Genomic DNA, 18,073 nt, shown 5'->3' on the forward strand with positions numbered 1-18,073 from the left:
TCAGCTTAAAAGTAAAAGGAAAGGGGAGAAGTGGATATGGAGATGGAAAGAAACTATGTCACCTAGAAAGAATAAACCTTGGCTTGGACAAAGAGTCTGTCATCTTGGCAGAGCTACTTAAGGCTAAGTTTTGTTCTGAGAATGTATTTACATAATCCTGAGTTGACTTTTTTCTTTGGCACTTATAAAATGTAGTTGCATTGTTTTCTGGACTTCAAAGTTTCTGATGAAAAATTAACAATCTTTTTGAATTACTCCTTTGTATGTAATTTCTCTGGCTGCTTTCAAAATTTTCTTTTTATCTTTTGTTTTCATCAGCTTTGCCTACGCATGGTTTTCTTTGAATTTATATTGCTTAGGATTTGCTACGCTTCTTGAAAATGTAAATTTGTTTCTCATCAAATTTGGGAAATTTTTAAACATTATTTCTTCAAACATGTTTGTTACTGACGTTACCCATTCTCTCCCCATTTTCCTTCTAGGATGCCAATTATACATGCATAAGATTCTTTTATATTGGCTGGCAGGTCCCTGATGCTGTGTTCATTTTTGTTTTCAATGTATTTTCTATGTGTCCTTCAGATTGGATCATTTCTACTGATCTATCTCCAGTTCAGTGACATTTCCTCTGTTCCGACCATTCTGCCACGAAGTCCATCAAGTTAATTTTTTACTTCAGACACTGTTTTCAATTCTAGGATTTCCTTTTTTTTCAGTCTCTACTTTTCTGGCCTTTTCATTCATTACTTCATTGAGAATAATTATAACAGTTGCTTTGAAATCTCTGTCACTTCAACAATCTGGGTCATCTCAAGTTGGAGTCTCTGCTGGTCATCTTTCTTCTTGAGAATAGGTCACCTTTTCCTGATTCTTTACATGTCTTGTAATTTTGGAATGTTTCCTAGATATTGTGAAAGTTATATTGTAGAGACCCTGGGTTCTCTTATATTCTGCTAACACTTAAAAGTAATTAATATTTTTGTTTTAACAACAACTAACTTCATGGGCGTCAAACTGCAAACTTGCTCTCTTAAATGACAGTTTCAATCACACTTGAGTACTTTCATCTGCAGCCAGGCCACTTTGGTCCTGCTCCACAGAAGTGTGTTTCAGGTATCCGATACTGGGGGCAGGCAGCCCCTACATAAAAAAGGGACTACTTTTAGTATATTGGTTTAACTCAGAATACATTTCTCATACAAACAACTCTATTACCCTCAGTGGTTACATTAATAAACCATTAGAATAGTATTTAACCAATTTGGACACAAATCCAGCTATAATTGCTTATTTACACAATAAAAAGCAAAGCAGTGGCTTGGTTTTTTTTTTCTTACATAATTAAACAACTGGAAAAAATCATCCTGTAGAGGATTACTTTTACCATTAGTTCTCCTCAGTAAAGATATGTGCCAATTACCATTCTCTAAAATTCTAACATGGAATGAACCTTTCTTTCTGGCTATAACGTAGAAGATTGAGGACATTTACTCCTGTAATAATAAGAAAAACCCAGAAAAAATAAAGATCGTTCTTTTCCATGAGGCTAGCAAATAGTATAGATGCCATGAAGCTGTGACAGCCAGTCTCCAAGTGGGCCCCCAATGGTCCTTGCTCCTAGTGGTCACTCTCCATGTAGTCCCCTCCTACTGTGAATAGGGTTGACCTGTGTAATCAACAGGATATAACAGAAACAACAGGGTGTGGCTTTGAAGCTAGGTTATAAAACACAGTTCCATGCTATACATTTCCATCACTCTACCTCTCTTAGGGTATTTATTATTTGTATTACGGTTGTTTTTGCATACCAAGATAAACCTTTAAACTATCTTTGTTTTTCCCACAATTTCTAGCACTGTGCTGATTTGCTAATGTTCACAAATTATTTGACAAATAAACATAGAATAAGGAGAAGCTAACTTTGTTTGCATTTCCATGAATACCAAAGATAATTTTATGAGACTTCTGAGATGTCTTAAAACTGCAACATTTGTTATTTGCTGTTTTTATACCTGTTTATAAGTTTTATACCCCATTCTCTCTATTCTCCCTCTGAGATGTGAATCTGAAATAAATATGTATATATCTCAGACTTTTCTTATATTGTCCCACAAGTCCCTAAAGCTGTGTTCATTTTGTTCAGTTGTTGCTCTAATTCTTAGACCCTCAATCTGAAAAGGGTACTGTAATTGTTTCAGAGCTTGTACAGCACAGCAGAAACTGTTCTTGTATCCCAAGCCTACATCTAGGTCAGATGCAACATATGATAGCAGTGAAGAACCAAGGGAGTTGATCTTTCAGGTCTCAGATTAAATATTACCTCCTTAAAGAGAACTAGTACCAAGTTTGTTAAATTATTTAGGGTTTGCTTGACACCCTGGCTAGATCAGAAGGTCCATGAAGGCAGGTACTGCATCGCTTAGCTCATCACTGTATAGCCATTATCTCATACAGTGACCAGAGTAGTTGCTCAATAAATGTTCACTGAAGGAAGAACTGGACCAAAATTCGTGTTCTGAATCAAGAAGGGCACTTTCTAGGCTTTAAACACACGTATGTCCTTTCACTAGGTTTCCCCCACGCCCTTGTGCTACTACCCCTTCCCCCTCTTTTCCTTTAGGCTGAGGCACTAAGCAACACTACTTTGAACTGGAATTGGGAAGTCCCTTTTCATATATCCAACAGATAAAAGAGGCAGAAGAAAGGAGACTCTTAACGCTGTTGTCAAAGCTTCACTAGTTATCATCTATTAAAATTCTGAACACATTTTGTCATAGAAATATTATTATAAGTATAATTTTGGGGGTGCAAAATAGGTCAAATGACTCTTTAATGAGTTTGCTTAGGAATGTAGTGGCCAGAGCTGTTTCTATGAAGAAAGCATTCTGAGTTTTGAGTTAAACCAACAGGCTAAAAATGCCTTTAGATTATAGGCAATTTGTAAGTAGGACTGCTTATTCCCTCAATACTACTATTAGAAAACTGGTTGTTTGATACCATCCTGTTAATAATTTTATTTCTCTATTACTATAACAAAAGTTTAATAATAAAAAAGTAGACTACTACCTAATAATTTGTGTATTTTCTCCTAGTGTTGTTTTTTTTTAAAAGATTTGGAGTTCTCATCAAATTCACTACCACTGCTACCAGACACAAAGTCAAAGATTTAAAAATATCTCTCTACTTAGCACAAATAGAACTTTCTAGTAGTCAATAACATCTATATCTAAACAACAAAGTATAAGGCACTTTTCCTTAAACAAAAACTACTCCTTAATTGTGGCAGAGATGCAGATCACATTTCAGTGTGGTCTCTGAAGGTTTTGGTGTGGGAAAAAGTGCCTTCAGCTTTGGAGCTTGCTTGCATCATTCTATGTACCATGGTGATTGCAGGCATTTTATTCACCACCTGGAAGAATTGGGCTATATTAATGATCCTTTAAAAACTCATTAGGATTAATGACTACATAGTATCACAGCTGTGACATAATCAGCTGTAGAAAAATCACTGAGCTAAAAACACCTATTCTATTATCTTTCCTTCACTGAAGTTTCCAGAATACATCTCTCAGCTTGGAGTTCATCAGCCTGTATAGGCACTGAACTCATCTTGGGCTTTCCCAAGATAACTGCGTTAAGTTTTCCTAAAAGAAGGCCACTACTCCTAGGGACTGCCCCTGGAGTTATGCTATGCCAACGGGGGGAACGGCTGTCTTCTATGTATACACTTATTGTCATCCCTTTTCTGGCCAGAACTACTCATAGCATGGGCCAAGTCATGCGGGATGATGGGGACTAGAAGGGGAGAGTGTTTACTTGGCTGCTGAAGTGGGGAAGGAAAGGTCAGTCACAAGTGGGTCCTGGTGGTTGAGTGGCCCCATCTTAATCCTTGGCCACTCAAGGAAACACTTTAGGGTGGTTCTGTGCCAGCGTTGTAGAAGGAGAAGACGAAGCCATCTTTCTAAAAGCCTGACTAAAAAGAAAAGATTATTGCTGCTCTGAAAATAAAAGCCCATTAACTGAAATATCTGTTTTGGTTGCTAGAATCATGATTTATTTTGAGGGACTATCTCAAATGTTGAGTTCTAAATATTTCCAACTGGTAAAATCCTAGACACTAGGACTGTCACTGCAGTAAAATTGTCATTGCAATGGGCTTCAGTGACAGAAAACCTTCTAAATTAATGCTGATTCCTCTACTTTCTGTGACTAGCACCACCGAGTTTATAATGGTACGTGTGGCAATGTATGTACATCAAACCATCACGTGTACAATTTAAATAATTACAATTTTATTTGTCAACTCTACCTCAATAAAGCTGGGGTGTGTTGGGGGAAATAAAGGTGTTTCTCTCTGTAATAAAAAAAAAGGTATACATGGATTCATTTTTCCTTAGACCAGAAAATAATAACTTACTGACTGAACCCAATGTGTAATATTTCAAACTGCCTACCCAATATCCTTAGTTTCTAAGGATACCTGGTTTAGCATATCATCAAGGGCAAAGACAAAATTGAACAGAAGTACCAAAAGTAGTTAATCTATTTTTTAGTTCAAAATGTGAAATCGGCCTTACCCACTGCACCCGATGACTTTATTGTATAGGTAAGATGGCAAGCCTTTCAGGTGAATGTTGTTATCCACATATACATATTGTAGTTCTCGAGATCGACCTAAATCTGGATTAGAAAGAAAAGTGCTGTAATTCCTATATGCAGGCACCATTATAATGTGAAATATAAAATTTAATACATAATATTAGAAATATTCGAAAATTTCTACTCTGGAAGAAAACCATAAAAAGTGTTCTATAACGTTAAGTTATGGGTCAGCCTAAACAAGCCCAGTTCTGCCCCTTGATACAGATTCTTTGCTTGGCTAAACTTTAGTCAGGTTCCTAAACCTTCTTCTAGGTCCATGTGTGGACCTTGTAAAATCCAGTTTTAGCAAAGAACTCTGCTAAGTCAGTTTAGCAAGAACCCCCCACTTGGGATATCTGATTGGGTTCCTGCTTTCTCCCCCATCTCCTAGGTCTAATCACCCTGGCCTGTCTTCAGCAAGAATTCTATTTGGTCAGTCATCCCTTTTCTTGCCAGAACTACATATTGTCTCCTTATTCCTGATGTTTCCTCTGAGCAATTTTCCATCCACTGACCACCTTGCTCCTTGGCTGTAAATTCCTACTTGCCCACGTTATATTCAGAGCTGGCCCAATCTCTTTCCCCAACTACAAGACCCAGTTGCAGCGGTTGCTGTACCTAGGCTGATGGTCTCAAATAAAGTCTTTCCTGCTATGCTTTAACAAGTGCCACTGAATAACTTTTTCTTTAACACTTTATACAGAGATTTCCTGTGTCTCACCTCCCATGGGCAAAGGTGGATGGAGGAGGATTAGGGATCAGACACTGGCTATGCAGGAGTCTTAGGATCCAGGCAGATGTAGGAATAGAGAGAACTTCCTTGTGAGGAAGAAGTGAAGCAGAACCCAAATCCCAGTCCCGTGAGGTGTGACAGTGACATAGACAAGACTTAAGGGCCAGAGAGCAGGGGCTGGAATGGGTATGAACCTGGAAAGGGAGGAAGTTGAGAAAGGGGGCCCCAAAAGAAGGGCCTACAACAGTAACAAGAATGTCAGAAAGAGGCAGAACTCAGGTATTTCCCAGAGGTAGCAGGGCAGTGAGAGGGCAAAGAGTGGAAGAGGATCCGGTGAGGAAATAAGGCTGAAAGTACAGATGGAGATTCCCGGCAAGTACAGGTGGTGGCGACACTTCTCAGGTATCCAGGCCATCCCTTCCCATGTGCCCAGGAATGTCCAACCAGCTCTCCTCTCCACTCCTAAGCACTTGCTGACTAGGGCTATTTGACTTTATTGTCACAGAGGTACACAACAGAGTCCTGAGCAGTCTTGCTAACCATCTGCTCTTAAGAAAGAACATAATATGGCGGGGGTGGGGGGTGGTGGTGCTTATGCCTGTAATCTCAGCACCTTGGGAGGCCAAGGCAGGCGGACTGCTAGAGCCCACGAGTTCAAGACCAGTCTGGGCCACATGGTGAAACCCTATCTCTACCAAAAAAATACAAAAAAATTAGCCAGGTGTGGTGGCATGTGTCTCTAGTTCCAGCTGCTCTGGAGAAGTGAGAGGATTGTTTGAGCCTGGGAGGTCGAGGCTGCAATGAGCCAAGATCATTCCACTGCATCCAGCTTGTGCAATAGAGCCAGACCCTGACTAAACATTTTAAAAAAAGAGAGAGAGAAAAAAGAAAGAACATAGTCTTTGAAAGGTTTTCTAGGGTTCTGCTTATGAAAACAGAAGATAGGCTGAAGGACAGCTCTTCCTCCTCATCTTTCTGTAGTTTAGGAAAGTCAAAGGCCCAAAGAGCTAAATCAGGAGGTTTTTAGATTCATTTACATTGCAAAAGAAAACCCACTTAACCATTAAGGACCTTTAAGCACTATGCTAGGCCTTGGAAACATAGCTATGAATACAGCATTAACCAACATGGAAACAGGAAAAACAGGAACTGTAATACAATACGATCACTGCTATCAGAGAGGCTGGTTGAAGGTCTTTTGGTTCACAAATGGGTTCTGGACAATTTGTCCCAGAAAGCAGGAGGAGCGTAATATAAAGTTAAGGTAAGAAAGAGTTCCTGTGGGAGAGGGTAGGGTGGGTTAACATTACTTCCTGCTGGTCTTATTACAATCATCCTGCCCAGTTACAGAAAGGAACCACAATTTCCCTCAAAAGCATTACAACAATTTATACCTCCCCCAGCTACGTATGAGAACACCTGCTTCCCCATAGGAAGCAAAACATAATGTTTTTAAATTTTGCCATCCTTATAGGTAAGAAAAGGTATCTTGACATTGTTTTAACTTGCATTTTTCTACTTTTTCAAAACTATGTCTGAGGGGCATTTATATACATTTTGTAAATTGCCTGTTCAAATATTTTTCTCATTTTTTGATCAGGTTTTTGGTATTTCATCCCTTGTTTTTTAAGAGTCCTTTACGTATCAGGGACATTAGTTCCATGTCTGTGGTTTATGTTGTAAATACTTTCTCTCAGTTTGTCAGCTATCATTTAACTTAGTTGATGGTGTATTTTTGTCATGCAAAATTCTGAAAAGTCTTTCAATTTATCTTTTTTTAAATTGCCTCCAGATTTTGAGTCGTAGCTAGAAAACCTCTTCCCTGTGACATCCAAGTTTAAGCAGAATTCACCCATGTTTTCTTCTAGTGTTTATATGGTTTCATTCTTCCTTTCCTTTTTTTAACAAATAGAGTCCTAATTCATTTGGAGTCTATTATTATATATGGCATAAAAAGCTAATAATTCCTTTTTTCAAATGGTGATTCAGCTGTCTCAGTGTCATTTATGAACTTTTTAGTCCATTTTTACTCCAGTACACCAAAAAGAAAAAAAGATCTCTAAGACTAGAAGATAAAAACAATTATAAAGTGTGCAGATTCCAGAAGAGAATAACTGTGGTGTTAATCGGGCTGAAAATATGTAAAAAATAAAAGAGATGAAACCCCAAAGATTTCACAAAAAAACTAGTAGAACTTATAAATGAATTCACTATAGCTACAGGATACATTTCAACGTATAAAATTCATAGCATTTCTATATACAAACAACAGCCTACCAAAGAAAGAAATCAAGAAAACAATCCCATTTGTGATAGTATTTTTAAAAAATACCTAGTAATAAATGTAACTAAGGAGGTAAAAAGATTTGTACACTGAAAACTATAAAAAACTCATGAGAGAAAAAGAATAATGCACAAATAAATGGAAAGATATCCAGTGTTCATGGATGGGAAGAATTAATATTGTTAAAATGTCCAAACTACCCAAAGCAACATACAGATTTAATATAAGGTCTATCAAAATTCCAATGGCATTCTTCATAAAAGTAGAAAAAAATTCCTAAAATTCATATGGAGCTACCAAAAAAAAAAAAAACCCAAACAGCCAAAGCAATACTGAGACAGAAAAATAAAATTGGAGGCATCTCACTTCCTGATTTAAAATTACTTTACAAAGCTATGGTAACAAAAACACTATGATGCTGGCATAAAAACAGAAACATAGACCAATGGAACAGAACAGAGAGTCCAGAAATGAATCTAAACATATATGCATACCAAGAGGACAGAACAGAAAAGGCAACCTACTGACTGTGAAAAAAAATAACTGCAAGCCACATAACTGATAAGAGGTTAATATCCAAAATTTATAAGGAACTCTTATAACTCAATAGGAGAAAAACAACTCGATTAAGTAATGGGCAAAACATCTAAACAGACATTTTTCCAAAGAACATCTACAAAAGGCCAACAGGTATATGAAAAGGTACTCAACATCACTAATAAAGGAAATGCAAATTAAAATCACTATGAGATTATCACCTCATATCTATAAGGATGGCTATTATCAAAAAGATAAGAGATAACAAATGTTGCTGAGGGTGTGGAGAAAAGGGAACCCTAGCATGTGTTGGTAGGACTACAGTCTACCAACTGTAGATTGGTGCAGCCATTATGGAAAACAGTATGGAGGTTCCTAAAGAAATTAAAAATGGAACTACCACATGACTCGGCAATCCCTCTCCTGGGTATATATCTAAAGGAGATACACAATCATCACCTCATAAAGACATCTGCACTCCCATGTTCACTGCAGCATTATTCACCACAGCCAAGATATGGAAACAATGTAAATGCCCATTGATGAATGACTAAAGAAATGTGGTATATATACATAATGGAATATTTTTCAGCCTTAAAAAAGAAAGAGATTTATGCCAAGCCTGGATGAATCTGGAAGACATTATACTAAGTGAAATAGGCCAGACACACAAAGAAAAATATTGTGCAATCTCACGTATATGCAGAGTATTTTTTTAAAAAGAGCTCCACACCTGTAATCCCAGCACTTTGGGAGGCCAAGGCGGGCAGATCACGAGGTCAGGAGATCGAGACCATCCTGGCTAACATGGTGAAACCGTCTCTACTAAAAATACAAAAAATTAGCCAGGCATGGTGTGGGTGCCTGTAGTCCCAGCTACTCAGGAGGCTGAGGCAAGAGAAGGGCGTGAACCTGGGAGGCGGAGCTTGCAGTGAGCCGAGATCACACCACTGCACTCCAGCCTGGGTGACACAGCGAGACTCCGTCTCAAAAAAAAAAAAAGAGCTCACGTACACAAGGAGATTGAAACAGGTGTTATCATGTGGGAAGAAGGTAAGGAAAATAGCAGACATACAGGATGAACAAGTTCAGAGATCTAATGTACAACATGAAGACTATAGTTAATAAACTTGTACTGTATTACAGAATTTTGTTAAATAAATTTTTAGCTGCTCTTGTCATGAAAAACTATGTGAGATGATAGATATGTTCATTTGTCTGTCTACAGCAACCACTTTACTATTTATTTGTATCCCATAATATCGTGTTATAAACCTGAAATATACATAATAAAATTTACTTAAATATATATATACACACAACCTTCTTCAATGGAAAATAACACTGAACAGAGGTCATACAATTTGGAAAGGAAAAATGTATACCCCATATACAGGTTTTTATGTATTTTTTTAATGGGTAATGGTTGTAATGAAAATATTTTTGATGAGTGTGCTTCCATTAAAGCTAGAGAAGTAAATTTACAATGAATTCTGGCTTTAGTATAAACAAAATATTTAAACTTAGAATAATGTCAAGTTTTAATACACCTACTTTCAGTTTTTGATATTTTTTCAAGTACTTTAATGCCCTAAAAAAAATTGATGTTCTAGAAAAAAAATCATAGGAGTGCACATTTTTCCTTTTGCCGTAGGCTTCAAATGTCTCAACATGGCATTGCCAGATCCTGCCTTGATTCAAATTTTTGCTTTTTGTTTACCATGGATTACTTTGCATTAATTTTATTTCTTAAAATATTGTATTAAAATGTAATTTATCTTAAAACAAAAGTAAACAAGAGTCATTTAAGGCCAGAAGTTTAAGATCATCTTGGGAAACAGCAAGATTCTGTCTCTACAAAACAGTTAGCTGGGAGTCGCGGCACATGCCTACAGTTGCAGCTACTCAGGAAGCTCAGGCAGAAGGGTCACTTGAGCCCAGGCTGTACTGAGCCACAACTGCACCACTGCACTCTAGCCTGGGTGACAGAGCAAGACCCTGTCTCAAAACACGTGAATGAATGAATGAATGAATGAATGACTATTAGCTGGGCATTGTGGCCCATGTCTAGAGTCCCACCTACTCAGGAAGCGAAGGCAGGAGGATAACTTGAGCCCAGTACTTCAAGGCTGCAGTGAGCCATGACTACACCACTGTACTCCAGCCTGGGCAACAGAGTGAGACCCTGCTAAAAAATAAAAACAAAAAGAGAGGCGTTAACCCAGAAGTAAGTCACTGAAGAGAATAATGTGCACACTGTGGGGATAAGAGGACTCGTGTCTGACTATTCACTTACAAGGCATGTGAGCAGAGCTTCTGTTTGCTCATATGTTAAATGGTGTAACAGTACCTGGTCCCTCAATCTCACCAGTTGCAAGGTCACTGAATGTTTAAAAAAATTATGATATTTAAATCACCATACAATATGTTTTTTAAGCATCAGACTAGAGAATTACCAAAATATTGCATACTGTTAACAAGTAAACATGCATGGACATATCTACTGGTATAAAAGGCAATACATTTATAAAATATAGTTGGGAAAACTATAAATACCAGAATCCACTTGCATAAAAAAGGCCTCAACATGGCACTAAGAATTCCTATTTTAAATTTCTTCACTACTTCTCTGGTATACATAAAGAACTCTTACAGCTCAATAGAAGAAAAACAATCAATTGAAATATGGGCAAAGCATCTAAACAGACATTTTTCCAAAGAACATATATGAAAGGCCAACAGGTAGATGAAAAGGTGCTCAACAAATCCTATTGCCACAAATAGAAGACTTCAAAGGTACATAGAACACTTTGGAATATTTTTTTCAAAATGAAACTTCGTTGATAAAACGCAAATGATCTCTGGTTTCAGATTTGTCTTTCAGAGCCCCTAGGGGGCTCACAGAAAGCAGGACATACTCTTTACTTGGGTACATGCAATGGTAAGGGGTGTAGCATACTAGTTAAGAGAGCAGAAGCACAGTCTTGGAGTCTGACAACCTGGGTTTGAATCTTTGTTCTATTTACTAATTGTGCGGCTTAGTTTCCTCATCTGTATAATAGGGAAAATAAAGCTGTCTTCAGGTTTAGTGAGAATTGCTAACAAGGTTTAAAAATTATCAAATAGAATCCTTGGCACATAACCTTCTCCAATATATGGCAGTTACTGTCCTCATTATTAGTAAGTGACATATTTGGAAGTATGGCCTACAGTAGAAGAAGGCCAATTAAGAGAGAATTAGAATTCTCTTTGGCATGCAGCATATGGTAGTAACACTTTTCTATACTTAAATTGCACAGAAAAGACTTGGAGGCAGCGGCCTCTAGAGACAATGATTCATCCCCTCAAACCAAGGACACAAAATGGGACATGACAGAGGAAGCACCTCTTTTCTCTATACTGCAAAAAGAGCTTATGCAAATTAAATGAGGTGACAGGCAAAGATCATACAACACAGTTAAATAAAAGCTGACACTTGCTACTTCCTACATAGTTTAGTCTTCTTTCCCTGTGTTAGTTTTACAGGAAAAAAATGAGTTGATAATTTAAAAATGCTATTAGGTTCAGATCTTGTCTTAGCTTTTCAATATTCCACATAATTCAGTTTGCACCTCCTGGCTACTCTAAGGAAGGTAATTTTTTATATATGCCCACCATGAAATAGACTATTTTATGTTAAAGCTGAAAGAAAATCAGTATCTGCTACGTTCAGATCTATTATACATTAGCCAGCATAATGCCACATGGACATGAGTATGTAATACAGACACTTAAACTTTCCAAATACACAATCTGATATAGAGTGGGGAACGGCAGTACTGAAATTAGACAATGCAGTGGGTGCTGGAGTCAGAACTGAGTCTGAATCCTGCTTCCTCACTTACTAACTGCTTCCTGACATGAAGGGAAATGAAATGTTCTGAGCCTGCTTCCTCCACTGCAACAAGGGGATAACAGTACCTTTCTCACAGACCTGTTATGAAGATTAAACAACATATATAGTGCCCAGCTTTATTCCTGGCAAAATAATTGGTACTCGATACATCTTAGTCTTTTACCTCCCACTTCTGAATACAAAGAGGAGATCACAAAACAGTGTGGGATGATGAAGAGAACCAGGCAGCTCTGCTGTTTTAGTTGGCACAGCACAGCCTGGTGGGGAGGCCAGGGCACCGCAGCGCTGGGCAAGGTCACAGGCTGTAAAGGCGGTGCTGTGACAGCCTCTTGAGAGCATGATCCTGGCCAGAAGGCAGTTGGCTGGCAAAAACTCCAAGCACAATGGAATGGCATTCGTAATCATTATGAGGCTGAAATATGAACATGTACTTCATGAAAAGGCTTTGAGATATTTCTTATATTCTTAAGACACAAAAACCTTCACTCAATAATTAACTTTGTAAGAGATCACTCATCTACTAACCACTGGGGTGGTTTGTTTTCTTCCTTTAATTAATATTAATGCACCAATACCTTACGATAGATATATTATGCAATAATATTTTTTAAAGTTCTTGGGCAAAATTGCTCAGTATGTAAAATTTATAAAGCAAGGAAGCTGTCCATCCGTATAGATGCTACAGCCATAAAGAACTTTTTCATGTGGCTTTTTAAAGTACTGTATTGTGTCCAAAATATTTCCTTTTTTTCTTCCAAACTCACAGATCAAAGTTTCTGACTTAGAAATTAGCAAAATCTAGGAGTCCTGCACAAACTCAATTCTGTTTGTTTGTAACCTCAAGGCTCTGGCATACGCAGTCCACATGGCTGAAAATGGAACAAAAAGCTCCTGTGTACTCAGGCTACTGCCCTTTTAACCACACTGTAAAAGCAAGCATGGAATGACAGCACAGGAGAGGACAGAACAGGATCTGTGTTTACTTCATGCTGACCAGTATGAAACTCATTTATTTTATCAAAAGGTGAACGGTATATTCTCATCAACAAAATCATGGGGCAAAAGAAACAACAACATCAAAGCAATCAATCAAAATAAATTATTTGGAATGCTCTATCAATGTTAAACCAATTATCATAGTTCAATAAATCAGAGATATTATTAGTCATAATTACAATGCTTTAAATACTATACAATGTGGGCTTCTTAGCAATAAATTCAGAATAATTTACAGTGTATTCCCAAATAATTCTTAAAATGAATTTAAATTACCTACATGATGCTTTTTACAAAGAGAACCCTTCAACCACTTTCTCAGAGTAATAAATTTTTAAGTGCTAGCTTCTTTAAATACACACAAGCACACAGACTCCATTAACTCTCTTACGAAGTCACTGTCTTTCTATTCAGCTTTTACAAAAGAAGACTTCACCGTGAATTATAATTTAATAACTTTATACATGGTAGATCATCAACTGTTCAATTACAATAAATAGATTTTAATGAATTTGAATGACTGCAGGCTTCCTTTGCTGTGGGTTTAAATATTCATGCTGTAGCATCTCTATTTCTGTTGCACAGTTCAGGTAACAAAGAGATCACAGGCAATGGGCTGGGCACTGTGCTCAATGCTTGGGGTCCAAAGACACACAGTTGCTACACTTCCTTACAGTCTAGTTACAGAGTAAAAACAGTTCATACTGACTGTACGCTTATGTGGTATTTATAAGTGATACGTGTTTTACGGATCTTATTCTCACAATTGTGCTATGAAGTAGGTGCTAATATTACCCTATTACTGAGACTTAAATAACCTTCCTAAGTCCAAGATTACACAGCTATTAAGTGGTAGAGCTGGGATTTAAAGGCACATCTGCCTGTTTCACCATGATGGAAGTTAAACAGCCTCCCCCAACACATCATTTCGATACAAGCAGGGCACTCCCATGCAGGGCAGGGAGTGGTACTACCTAGCAGGATTCCCTGGGGGCTAAGGGTGAGAGAGCTGGTTCTTGCCCAAGGCATCCAGGTGTAGTATCAGAATGGGGTCTTGAAGCAGACATTGCCAAAGAGATAAGTGATGAACAAAGTTTCTCTTTGCTTGCTTTAAAGGTCTAGAAAACTGGTGGGCTCGTTCTAATTTACAGATTTATGGCACAAATACCAAGAATTCCTTCAGAGAAGATCCTAGAAAAGGAAACTGGCTGACTGTCCAGTGTGGACTTGGAAAATACAACACTGCCATGGCTGCCTGTGTGAAGAGCAAAATGTCTTCACTGCATTGTACCTTGAACTGCTGCTCAGCTGCACTATGTTCCTGTTTTTCTGGTTTGTTTGGAACTTAAGAACTTTACTGAAAGCTACGACTGATGGAAACTCCAGATTCTTGCTTTTAAGTCAATTCATAACATCTCCCAGGCTTCACTAGTACTGCACATTCTTGTCACTATTTAAAAAGCTGTGAGTTCTAGAACCAGAATAACAAAAAACTCTCCTGGTAAACATTCTGCTCATGGTGCTAGCCCTCATACTGCTATTTTTCTAAACTTCACATTGTGCCCTAAGAATGAGCATTTCTTTTTCTTTTAATTGATATCTGGGAGAACAGGGCTCACTTTCTTCACATTAATCATGTCCCACCCACTAAATCCTACTCTAAAACTTAGAGAAAAATACAAATTTGTTCATTTAAAGCTCACCTAATCTAGGTGCACTTTTCTCTTCATACATTAGCATAGTAAGTCAACATCTGGCCGGTGCTGCAGAAGCCACATGAAATAATCGTGTTAGCTTCCTAAGAAAACCTAACACAAGAGCAAAACCCATATGCAGTGGAAGAAAAACAAAGCACTGTCAGAAGACAGTAGAATAGGCTGGGTGCAGTGGCTCACGCCTGTAATCCTAGCACTTTGGGAGGCTGAGCCAGGTGGATCACCTGAGGTCAGGAGTTCGAGACAAGCCTGGCCAACACGGTGAAATCCCCGTCTCTACTAAAAATACAAAAATTAGCCACCCATGGCAGTGTGCGCCTATAATCCCAGCTACTCAGGAGGCTGAGGCAGGAGAATCGCTTGAACCCGGGAGGTGGAGGTTGTAGTGAGCCGAGATCGCGCCACTGCACTCCAGCCTGGGTGACAGAGCAAGACTCCGTCTCAAAAAAAAAAAAAAAAAAAGATAGTAGAATAGGCTCAGATGAGTAAGCAGCACAAGGATAAAGAAGAGTTTTTGTTACAAATACTTACAAAAAGACAGAGCTGAAAAAGAAGCATCGCACATCCACTTCCTTGACAAAATGTGCATTCCAGAGCTCTAACTTTTCTTGTGAAACAAGATCTGTATGGATTTTTGTTAACAGACTCATTCTCTCATTTCTTCCCACTACTAGATTTTGAATCTTGTTTTCAAGACTTTCTTTTCTCTGTTTTCATTAAATAGAGACCTGCCCAACAATTACTATAGAACATCATCTTGTCACGTTTGGGTTCCCTTTTTGAAAGCAGCTATCACACCTTCTACACCTTCTACTCAAACACAGAACTCACTCCAACTTCTGGGACTTTTTGTCTGTACTAGAATAAAGTTCTTTACTGAAATTTACTTAAGGCCACAAATTCTGCAAATTAGTCCCATTAAATAATGACGTCAAGGCCATAGTTCTTCAAACTGCAGATGAAATATATTCACAGTTCAGTACAGTACAGTTTACACTCCTCTCTAAGTCTGAGATTAGGAAATTATTAACTGGTTTCCAACTAGTTTCAATACTTGATTGAAGTTTAAATAGTTTTACTGTGTGGACTTTAATTTTTATTAAAAAAATAGTAAACAGCAATTCTCTTCCTGACTTTCTAAGCAAATATAGAGAAAGTAGGAACAAGAGGCAATAGAAAAAACAAGTACAGTTAACAGATTTGTACCTTTTATATGCCATTTACAAAAAGAGAAGGGATTTCAGCATGTGCTTTGAAAATGCCTAGGAGCTAGTTTCTAAAACTGCACCACTACTTGCTATATATTTTTTCTACATAAGGCATCCAATTCCTACAAACAAATACAAGTGTACTACCACTAAAAAAAACTGGAGTGTTCTCCTGTTATGTGATAAAGGGCCAGCTTTATACCCTTATCAAAGTCACAGTGTGTGATCTGGAGGAGATCACGCTAAAACATGAATCTCTGTACTCATGTGCTTGCTTGTCCACTAAAATGTTCTATAAACAATTTGAGGTTAGTGCAGAGGTACATTTATTTTTCAAAATCTATTTATATTTGATATTTTTCAAACATCATTTCATTATGTGGCACAAGTCCTTGACACACAGAATAACTCTTCCCAAGAAAATAAACACTACTAGAATCTCCAAGAGATAATTCTGGGGCTGGTTTAGAAACCCAGTTAATTTTCCTTAGTAGAAAGTTATTTTCTACTAGCTGTTGGGCTTACTACATGGTGGTTTATGCACAAGCTATTCTGTAAATCTCAATGACCTGTGCTAAACGTTCCTGATTACGAATTCAATCCCTATTTTTTTTTTTCTCGCTCTGTTGTCCAGGCTGGAGTGCAGTGGTGCAATCTTGGCTCACTGCAACTTCCCAGGTTCAAGCAATTTTTGGGCCTCAGCCTCACCAGTAGCTGGGATTGCAGGTGCCTGCCACCACACACAGCTAGTTTTTGTACTTTTAGTAGAGACGGAGTTTCACCATCTTGGCCAGGCTGGTCTAGAACTCCTGACCTCAAGTAATCCACCCGCCTCGGTCTCCCAAAGTGTTGGGATTACAGGTGTGAGCCACGGTTCCCAGCCCATCACTGTTTTTTTAAGTTAACATCGAATAAGAATTCCATCGCTAACGTGGATACTTTTGTTTTCTTGTTTTCTTAAACTACAGAAGTTACTGGCATTGAGTTTGGCTGACGTGGCATTTCCTGGGAGCTAACTAAAGGATGCTCTTCCATAGTCAATTTGTGAATGGAACACAATCCTTATATCTATTATTCAACATTAAATAAGTTGTAAACATGCCTGGATAATTGGACTTATTAATTATGCAATGAAAACCAGAAGCGCATGGTTAAAAAGCCTTAGAGAAAAAAATCACTTTCTTTATATCTCCCTACACTTTCAGAAGCCAAGAAATCAGTTGCAGTTCTCTGAGTTATTTAGTTAACAGAGCTGTATTGAATCAAATGCAAATATTCACGTCTTGAGGCCTCTATTAAATTTCACAGCACTAGGCTCAAGTGACTGCTTTCCCCTCCTCCTTGCTGATAGTCACCACTGTGAACAAAGCTTCCATCTGTAGAATCTTCTGTCACTCAGTTGTGATGGCATAGTAATAATAGGAACATCCTTTTCTTTTGATGCATCTTTTCATCTTAAGAAGAACATAGTCAAAGAGTCTTAATGGTTTCAACAGTAGTACAAGTGACTTAGGGAAACATACTCAAAGACTGTTAACGGGTAAGACAGTATTATAAGTGATTTAAGTCATCCTTACAGTGGTGTCTCTAGTTACCTGTTGAAGAGGCTATAATCTTACATTTCTTTAAGAAGCCACTTAAAAATTGGTTTTCTCCTAAGTCACACTTCTTTGGCAAGAAATTGAATTCATTAAGTGGCTCCCCAAAATAAGATTACCACCTTCCATCATAGGGAGCGATATCACAGCATTCATTTCATAAAACCTTCAAGTTCCTGTATTATGCTTATAGAATCAAGGCTCTTAGAACACAGGAGCCTTCTAATATTTGAAAACCTTAGGGGTACACGTGAGTGTGTGCCTGTGTGTATGTGCAGAGTATTTCCAAATACTGTAAAGAGGTACCTCTATTTGCTAAGTTTCTAAGAACAGTTCAGTTCTCTAAAAAAAGGCAGTGCCAGAGGCGGCATGCTTTGTTTGACTCTCCCAGATAGTTCTTAGCATTAGGTGGCTTTGGTTTTTCAGAAAACGGTTCATGGAAAGGTTTTAAGTGTATAAATTTAAT

General features: G+C 37.9%; 1 protein-coding gene across 9 annotated transcripts in view; it reads right to left on the bottom strand.

Moving 5' to 3' along the window:
- The window catches only part of LRRC28 (leucine rich repeat containing 28), a 139,694-nt gene that overhangs the window by 33,954 nt on the left and 87,667 nt on the right, over positions 1 to 18,073 (bottom strand). For all 9 annotated transcript variants that reach the window (XR_008657568.2, XR_008657567.2, XR_008657565.2 and 6 more), the window contains one exon: positions 4,578 to 4,680. Coding sequence is in view for 5 of the 9 variants with exons in the window: in XM_063640071.1 (XP_063496141.1) it covers positions 4,578 to 4,680 (103 nt within the window). In the remaining 4 variants the exon portion in view is untranslated. The remainder of the gene's footprint in view (positions 1 to 4,577; positions 4,681 to 18,073) is intronic.

Source organism: Symphalangus syndactylus, chromosome 5 (genome assembly GCF_028878055.3).
Source record: "Symphalangus syndactylus isolate Jambi chromosome 5, NHGRI_mSymSyn1-v2.1_pri, whole genome shotgun sequence".
Taxonomy (NCBI): domain Eukaryota; kingdom Metazoa; phylum Chordata; class Mammalia; order Primates; family Hylobatidae; genus Symphalangus; species Symphalangus syndactylus.